At 43.3% G+C, this 9,759-nt stretch overlaps 1 protein-coding gene across 1 annotated transcript in view; it reads left to right on the top strand.

Annotated features, from left to right (window-relative positions):
- LOC119275967 overlaps positions 1-1,920 on the top strand; it is a 23,010-nt gene extending 21,090 nt beyond the window's left edge. The window contains exons 14-16 of the mRNA XM_037556899.1: positions 700-900; positions 978-1,156; positions 1,262-1,920. Of these exons, the coding sequence (XP_037412796.1) occupies positions 700-900; positions 978-1,156; positions 1,262-1,375 (494 nt within the window). The 3' untranslated portion in view covers positions 1,376-1,920. The remainder of the gene's footprint in view (positions 1-699; positions 901-977; positions 1,157-1,261) is intronic.
- Positions 1,921-9,759: the final 7,839 nt, after the last annotated feature.

The following is a 9,759-nucleotide window of genomic DNA, read 5'->3' on the forward strand; positions in this document are numbered from 1 at the left end:
TAGAATATCGTACGACGGTCGGTCAAGACCTTCCTGACAGCCCACCGTTTCCTAGTGCGCCTTGACACCAGAAGGAGCTCATGCCCAAACAAGAAGTGTCACGACCATCCAACCAACATTCCTCCCAGAATAAGGCAGGTGCTCCGTCACCAACCACCATGCTGGTGGATGCGGAGAACACCTTGCGCTCATCACGGAAGAATTGGAGGTGCAGACCCCTCGACCCCTCGCGCTAATCAGGTCCGTGTTCCACTACTTCGGGACTTCTTGTTTGCCGCCTCTGGCTAGGGCTCCCAGTGTTAGGGATTTGAGGCTCAACTGGGGTTAAGTTTTTGTTTTCAAGAGACATCAACTGGGGGAAAGTTTTTGTTTTCAAGACACATCAACTGGGAGAAAGTGAGAAGAGAGATGGTGCCATGGGAGGGAGACTGTCTGTCTGCCACGCCGCATTTGCGTAAAGTGACTGGGAGGGAGGACCATGTGGATAAGTTGTGCTCTCTGCCACGAGGCATTCAGGTCAGCAAGAAACCACCTAAGGTTGGATCAAGAGGGTGAAGTAACTAGATTTTTTAGACCAGGGTTTAAAATAAACGGTTTACGAATTAAAGGTTGAATGTGAACTCGCAATAGTTGAAGGTTATGGTGGACTTTTTTCTATAGATATAGTAGGGATGGCTGACCATGGACTTCATCTTGTAGGAGGAGCCCGTTCTCTTTCTGTGTTCGACAACAATATAGGCTGTGGATCCATCTCACCGCTGATTGTAACTGGTGGGAAAAGTGGAGATGTGGCATTGCATGATTTCCGGTTCGTTTCCACTGGAAAGAGTAAGCATCACAAAACTTCTGCTGGGGGTAGCTCCCGTGGGATGATTTGGCATATACCGAAGGCTCATTTAGGTAAGCTCTCACGTTGCCATGACACTCATCAATTCTAAAGTTGATTTTCTGTCTTATCACTTGTCTTGTATCTGCAGGGAGTGTCACCAGTCTATCGACCATTCCAGATACCACCTTATTCTTGACTGGAAGCAAAGATGGAGATGTAAAGCTTTGGGATGCTAAAAATTCCCAGCTAGTCTTTCATTGGCCGAAGTTGCATGAGCGGCACACTTTTTTTCAACCAACCTCCAGGGGCTTTGGTGGTGTTGTTAGGGTATGCTATATCAATAGAGTAGATAATTTTTAACAATCTTGTTGGTGACTTTTGGTCATGTTATGACATAATTTTCTTTTTAATACATCTGCATGTTTATTGCAGGCTGCTGTGACAGATATCCATGTCTTGACTAATGGTTTCGTTTCGTGTGGTGGCGATGGTTCTGTGAAGCTTGTGCAGATAAAGAATGAGTTTGCCACAGTACATCAGGACTAGAACAAGCAAGACAGGAGATGTGTTGTTATGCATGGTTTGTCCTGGTGAAAGTGCTTGTTGATTTAATGTCGTGATGCATTGTTTGTTTCATGAGATGCACATCAACATGATGCCATAATTAAGTGGTGAGAAAAATATGAATAGTTTAGTGGAAGCTATATGAACCTCGATTAGTCCTCGGTTCCAGGTCACTTTGGTGTTTGTTTTCAGGCAATAATACTCTTTGTACTTTGCATCACATGCTGCAAGCAGAGTTTCTGTATACCAGGGCAGCAGAGTTGTCTTGATTTATTGACCATGGTGAATACTCTATAAGTAAAGCACAACGAGAAGGGTGTAAAATTGTAAAGTGTAGAGTGACATCCTACAAAATCTTCTCTTTGGTTGTCTGTTCGCCCAATATAGAAGTGCTGAATTCTCTGCCTGATTCATGACATAAATCAATGTGGCAACTGGACATCAGGTCTACTCTGTATATTTGTATGGCTAAGATATTAAAGTCTTTTGTGTGTAACTAGCACATATGCCCGTGTGTTGCAACGGGAGAGATATTTTTTTGGAAGCAATGGAAGCGATAATTGATGTGTCCATCAAAAACGGTCTCTACAATGGTGGGGCGACAGAGCGAGGAGCCGTAATCTTACGGATCATGTTTGCCATGTTTGCCCCGCGAGATCTGTTAGTGGTAGGGTTAGTCGGAGTGGCGGACCACCCAACTCGTGCCTTTCTTTCCTTCAGGTTCGCCTCCGTGTCAGGGTTGTAGCTGCCTCCTCATTTGATGGCTGCTTAGGGCTACTAACGACGGCGTAATCAGATGGATTATTAATTGTAGCGCATAAATTCTGTTTCATTAGCATAATCCACGCAGTCCCTTCTTTACAAGGGTTTATTTTTTTTGATTATTTTAGCGTCATGTGTCCATGTTTTTTTAATTGGAGCCAAATCAATATATTCTTTTCTAATGGTACGTGCCCATAATTTTTTCAATTATAGCCAACAAGCAATATTTTTCCATCTTCAAATAGCGCATGGGACGCACAACAACTCGTGTCTCGCCTAACCCACTGGCAGGCACCAAAATGACTCGTATTTGTAAGGCACGAGTATAAATCCAAAAAAAAGACGAATTGAAGGATCAAACTCATGACCTCAAAAACTCTACCACAGGCTGCTAGCCACTCGAATAAATGGGTCTTGTTAACCAATGGCCAGCACGAACGTTTAAGAACATGCTGCGACGTCATATTCAATATTTTGATTTATTTCAATTTTCAAAAACAAATTAATATTTATGAATTGCCTTTTTTTTTGCAAACATGAACAAGTTTTGAAATCCCGAACGGTTTCAAAAATACGAATGGTTTTCTAAAAATCCCATTCATTTTTGGAAAAGACGAACAACATTTGAAAGTGGAAGATTTTTTAAAATTCACAAACATTTTTGGAAAACATGAACCTTATAAAAACACGAAATTTTTGTGATATTTGAACAATTTGTAAAAGTGGGGACATGTTTTGTACACTTAGAACAATTTTTGAAAATGTGTTTATTTTAACCATGAACATTATTTTGAATTTGTGAACATTTCACTAAAACAAGTAGAACATTTTTCAAAATGCATTTTTTTTGAGCATATCGAACCTTTTGGAAAACCAAAATATTTTAGGAAAAAATGAAAAATATTCAATTGCAATTTTATTTTTACAATCTTGGGAAAAAATGAAGGCACAAACATTTTTAGAAAAAACTGGAAACAATTTTTTTCATATAAAAAAATTGGATTGAGAACAAAAATTTAAAATTTTGAACATTTTTTAAAACATGTTTTTTCTAAATTTTGGGCAAAAATTGAAATTCAGAATATTTTTAAACTTTTTTGAATTTAGAAGAAATTTAAAAACTATAATTGAAAGGTAAAAATAAATAGAGAAAGGAACAGAAAATAAATAGAAACATAATACAGAAAAAAACAAAATGGGTCGGCCCAATCTTGTGTGCCCGGTGCGATGCTCCGACTATTGGGCGCCCTGTGCGGCAAATAGGGCTTTCCAGCTGTGTGGGAAGTCAAATAAGTGGTCTTGCTTCACCGGGCCACAATGCGCGCGGCCCATGGACAAAAATTCTGTTTCTTTTCTAGCAGATAGACGCACAAAGATTTAGTACCACCTCGGATAAAAAAAACCTTATCGATGGTGAATGGATGAAAAAACGGAGAAACTCACCTTACTTTATTAGTAGGTATAAAATTATCATATGATCTGACAGGTAGTTGATCCAATCATTATTGTTTATTGTACCTGGTACTATTTTCCATCATTCCCTCCTTCTGGTGTTCCGTATCATTATGTTTTACTATCACGCTTCTATGATTTCTGGTAATTGTCATGTTATATTGCTGGATGTGTTTTTCTGTGCCCTATTAAACTAATTTGGTGCTTACTGAGGAAATTGATGATGTGGTGACAAATCAAACCTTAGTTGATTATGTTGCTGTTCAGTTGTTCCTGCTGAAGCGGTACTCCTGATTGCTCCTCAACTCTGTACATTCAAGTCAGTGTATGTTGCTAGATTCTGAAAAAGCTGCGTGTAAGCTACGACGAAGCTGCTGTAAACTTCAAGCTGTGGAAAAGCTGGAAGCAGTTTGGTTGAAACAACTATGAAACTGTAGATTTGGCTGTGAATTATTTGGGTGCAAGTATTGTTATTTTATTGTAGGTGCTGCTAACAAGTTGTTTCGTGGTTCTCCTACTGGATTGATAACCTTAGTTTCTAACCGAGGGAAATACCTATCTCTGCTATAATGCATCATCCCTTCCTATTTGGGGACAAAACCAACACAGCTTACAAGTGGAATCATGCAGCATGACCATCAAGCAAATCTCAGTACCAATCTAGCATGAACATCAATCCAATGTCACTTGCAAGCACAAATCTACAACAAGAACACCTAGTTTTCATCAAGGCAGTGCACTAATCTACCAATCTAACAACAACGAGGCAGTGCACTAATCTACAGTAACAGTCAGGAAGCAACCGATTGGATTCGAATCGATTTGATAGGACGTGGATTGAATCGAGTCGAATCCAATCCAATCTAAGCCATGCCTAGTACATCAAACCCTAATCTACACCTATGAGCAAAGGGAAAAAATGCAACTTACTGGAGCGGGTGCCGTTGGAGCGTACGTCGGCCTAGGAGAAAACCCCGGTGAGGAGGGGCAGGCCAAAGAGGATGAGCCGACAATGCCGAGGGCCATCGGCGATGCGTCGATGCTCCTGGTCACGCGGGAGGTCAGGGAAGAGGGTGTCGTCGTCCATGGCCCTGTCGCGCTGCCCAGAGAAAACCCTCGAATGGGGGTAAAAAAACCTCCGCCCACTAGGGTTCCGAGCAGCAGCGCACCCGATGTCCCCCTCTGGCGGCGCAACCAAACCCAGAACCACAATGCGGAGCCGGGATGGATAACACCTCATTGGCCCGACGAGGGGAATGTTGCAAAAGGGCGAGGGCGCGCGAATGGCCGCCATTAGGTCAATGCCTGAGTTGGTGAGGCCGGCCACCAACTAGTCATGGATGTTGTTGCCCTCGGTGATGATGCGGGTTAATGGGCGGCACGGCGATGGGCGAGCACTGGTACAATGAGGTGCTATACAAACGGTTTTTAACCCCTTTCTGCAACGTCATTTTGAACCGTCGCCAAGTGAGTGTGCGCGATAGGGGGGTCCTTCCCACAGGACCCAGAAACTTTCAGGGATAGGGAGCCTTGATGCATATAGTTGTCCATATAAAACTGTTTCTGGTATCTCGAATATCCTAAACGCTCCATCCTTGCTACTCGTGTGTGCTGGCATTACCATCACAGCCGGACTTAAGCCAGGCGCAGTCCAGGCACATTCCAGGCACGTACCAAACTGGCCCTATGTTTACGATGCCCGAGACATCACAAACAGTTCATGATTGTAAACCGTGTACGATAGGTCGACAATCACACACATTTAGTTTTCCCGCACCGTTTGTCATATTGTCTAACATCACACATGCTTTGCAAACGGCAACTGTGTGCATGGTTACACACGTTTCCTCTCCGTGAACCGTGTCGTATTATGATGTATACCACACACATTGTGCTTTACAGACCGTGTGCACCATAATGACCTGCAGAGCATAATTTTAATTAATTATTTAATTGCTGCTATTTAAAATGGCACCTAATTTGAATTGGAAAGTAGGCTATAGCTTTATTCATATCCATCAGGTTTAAAAAACTAATGCATTATTCAATTCACAGGTACATATGTCCAAGAATTACATAAGGACCAAATAAAAAATGATCAACCAGAGTTGTATACTTGTACTATTAGAGATGGTAAAGAAAGAGGCGAGAGACATTCTGGTTGCTGAACAAGGTGAAGCGAAATGGCCCTATTATGCTCTCCTCGATGCAAAAGGCATGCACGACTCTAGTCCAACCCCTTGTGATGGCCGACCGCCAATCATGTAGTTTGAGAGGTAATCTTGAGTAAGCTGCTTGAGGATCCACTGCAAAGGAAAAAAGATTTAGACATTGTCATCTAACACAACTCATTACGGGCAGTAAAAAGAAGGCTATAAAGTTCTTACTTACCATCCTGCAGTTCACTATTGTCTTGCATAAAGTGTAAACAAATAGTTTGATTGACATCTTTTGACCCATTTTAATAACAATGTTTATCAGTTTCCTCACTTGATGCTGGTTCATGAATATCTCATTGCCCCATATGCAGAAAGGGTCGAAGTGTGGATCTTTGGCAATGACATATGTACCTAAAAGTAGCAAGTTAATATTAGAAGCTAAACAACAATTGCAGAATGATGTAGTACAACACTCCCTCCATCCCATTATATAAGATCTTATTACATGTATATCTAGACATCATCAGAACATTAAGGTAACACTCTCCCTTGTTGCTATGTAGCCTGGGATTGCATATTTAGTCATTCTATACAATGAATGTTGCTATGTAGCCTCAGATATATAAAATATGGCCCTAGTTAACCTACCGATAAATGAGTTACAAATATATTCAGTGAAATGTTTGATTCGACGATTAGTCCCTTATCAGCCCCAAGGCTATATGGTACCAGCTACCGATATCCTGAACAATGAGTATATATAAGCAATGCGATGAAACTAACCTCGATGGAAAACAACAACTGTTCTCAATATTGTCCTATATGAGTACATATAAAGGCATGTTAGACAGAACATGCTAAACATCAACCAAATATATCCATGGTAGACAACATAATCTACAAATGATAGCTTCAGTGTGCAGGTTTAAGCACGCTAGTTAAGAAAAACAAGAAGTGGAAAGGTGTGTTAACTGCAACAGGCATAACATTTAAAAACAAGCAAATATAGTCATTCAAACTGGTATTGTGCAGGTCTAAAGTACACTAGTTATTGTAAAAAAAATGAAATGGCATGTTAACTACAACATCCTTAACAACAATCAAATATCGTAATTCATAGTGGTATTGTTGAAACTGTTATTGATGAAATTGAACTGCATGGCAAATAGTTGCACATAGAGAGCATCACATTGTGAAGAACTGAGATAAACAAGGCATAAGGCCATCTCTAGCCGATCCCCTAAAAGTTAACGGACTAAAACCCTTAGTGGAGTATATATATACTCCATCAATTTTTGTCCGTTTCTAGTCGATCCCCTAAACTTAACATTGTAAACTTCAATTTGATCAAGTTCAAAGAAGGTTCAACCAAAAATAGCATGCGTTCAAACATAAACATAGATAGTTTTGCATAACCGAACATAAAACATAAATTTTAACTAAACTAAACTACTTTTAGTCGAAGTGGAGGTCGAGCCAATCCTTCCTCATCAGGTATGGTGTGCCGCGAGCCGGGTCCAGGCCGGTGCCGTCGTCGGGGTAGTTGGGGAAGACACTCCTCCACTCATTGACATCGATCTCCTCATCCTCGCCGCCCACCTCGACGCCCTCCGCGCCGCCATCCTCGCTGCCTTCAACCTCGTCATCGGAGGAGAGCACAATAACCTCGCTGCTGGCGGAGCTCTTGCATGTAGGCCTCGTCGGCGTCCTCGGCCTCGAGGTGCTCCCACGCCTCGCGGTCCTACCGCGCCATAGCCGAGCTCACCACCCCTTGCTCTGGCGGGACGAGGTTGACCAAACGTGTGCTGAAGGGGAAATTGAGCCTAGCCGCCGTGCCGTGGTAGCGGACCTGCCAGCGGTCGTACTACATGGCCGCGAGCTCGGCCGTGTGGAAGCTACCGAGCCATCGGCGGGTGTGGTCTCTCGATTCGCAATCTCGGCAACCCACGTCCCCCACCGCCACTGCAGGACCCCGAGGTAGGACCTCATCGGCGACCGTGCCCTAGGGAGTACGGGGAAGTCCTCGAACCGGCGTAGAGGCGCGACAGCGGGCGGATCGGGCGACTGGCGACAACGGATCAATAAAGAGCCCGTGGAGGACGATGGGGACACCTCGACAACCACCTCGCCGGCGTCGAGCTAAGTGGCCGTGATAAACCTATTTTGGGCCATTGGGTCCTCGATCTCCCCGGCACACAGGCAGAGGCTGAGGATGGAGACGGCAACGGCGGCAATGGCATCGACCTACCAATGGTTTCAAGCGAGGGAGGGCTGGTGTGTGTCTGTGTGAGTGGAGGTTTTGGGGTGTGTGTGGTGGTGGTGGTGGGGGGGGGGTAAGGTGGTGTTTGAGGAAATACAACGGCAACTAAAAATTTTACTAGGCGGGAGTAAAATGCCGGGCTACTGAAAATTTGGATCAAGGGCGAGCAGATATTTTTGAGATTGCGAGGGATGCAGAGGCGGGAGTAATAAGGCGGGGCTACTGAAAATTTGAATCAAGGGCGAGCAGATATTTTTGAGATTGTGAGGGATGCAGAGGCGGGAGTAACAAGGCGGGGCTACTAAAAATTTGAATCAAGGGTGAGCAGATATTTTTGAGATTGCGAGGGATGCAGAGGCGGGAGTAAAATGTCAGGGCTATTAAAAATTTGAATCAAGGGATTGAACCAGAGCAGGAGTAACAGACATCGCACACGGTCCACACATATTAATCATGTGCTATCAAACATAAAAACCGGCGGTAGATATTTTCGAGATTGTGAGGTAGTAGATATTTTCAAGAGCGGGAGGCAAGCCTCATGGAGCCCAATCTACTGTGCTGATGTGAGTGACAGGGGCACGGGTGTGGCACAAGGGTAGTCTAAGCGAACCATGTCTGTTGCGTCCCCAATTGCAGATGGTTGCTACATCCAAATCGTCTGCTGTTTATAAATTTGGCAAAAAGAATAACGCGAGAAAGGGTCAGAACACGAACACACTTGCATGTGGACCAAATATATGTATCAAAAGGGTGGTTTAATGTTCAAATACCCAATGTACAACTTTGATGCGGCACCCGTCGCACAAAGCGCACAGTATTGTTAGTCAGCCACCCCCTATGAACCCCACTTCATGTCGAAGGTAAGGGAATCCTAGCTACGAATGCATGCCCACAGATAGCTGGGTTTGAAATCTCACCCTACCATAACACAAAAGCTATAGGAGTCCAACATATATATGGTCAAACTTTCCCTTTTGCTTTCGGACAAAGGTGGACCGTGTGCCGACCCACAAATGTGTGCTTGTGGCGCGAGATGGGTGAGACCACATACGAACCACCTGTAACATCCCAAATTTTCAATTTGGAATGTTACACAAATAGATCATCTTGCATATCATATTTATTGCATTTTTGCCTCGATCCTAGAAATTCTACGCAACTCAAGGACCCACGGAGAGAGTTGGGGATTTCGTTATTTCCAGATTTGAGTTTCTCAAATTTTGAAAATAGGATCAATTGATTTTATTTATTTTATCTTTAATTATTTTAATCACAAAAACAAAAGAGAGGGAATAAAATGACTTTCCCAAAATAAAGAAATAATGAGGATTTAATAAAAAAATCAAATAAGTTTTATTTTGGTGTTTTGCTATTTTTTTTGAATTTAGGAAAAATTGCACGATTTTCAAAAATGCATTTAAGGGCCAAAAAATGTTCATCTTGCTCTAAATATTTTATTTGGGCGATGAAAATTTATTTTGGTATTTTCTAGATTTTATTTAATTTTTCTAGATTTTTTTTTGGTTCGGCGAAATTATTTAAAAAAAAAACTCCCGCGCCCGACTGGGCCGAAGCCCAGCCGAGCCAGGCCGGCCTGCCCCGCGCCGCCGCCTTCCCCGCGCCACCGCTGCAAAGTCCGTGTCGGACTCCGCCTCCCTCCGCCGCCGCTTGCCCCTCCCCCAAGCCTCCGCACCCCCTCCCCCTTTAAATACCCAGCCCGGGGCCCCCTTGGG

The sequence above is a fragment of the Triticum dicoccoides genome, chromosome 3B, assembly GCF_002162155.2.
Source record: "Triticum dicoccoides isolate Atlit2015 ecotype Zavitan chromosome 3B, WEW_v2.0, whole genome shotgun sequence".
NCBI lineage: Eukaryota > Viridiplantae > Streptophyta > Magnoliopsida > Poales > Poaceae > Triticum > Triticum dicoccoides.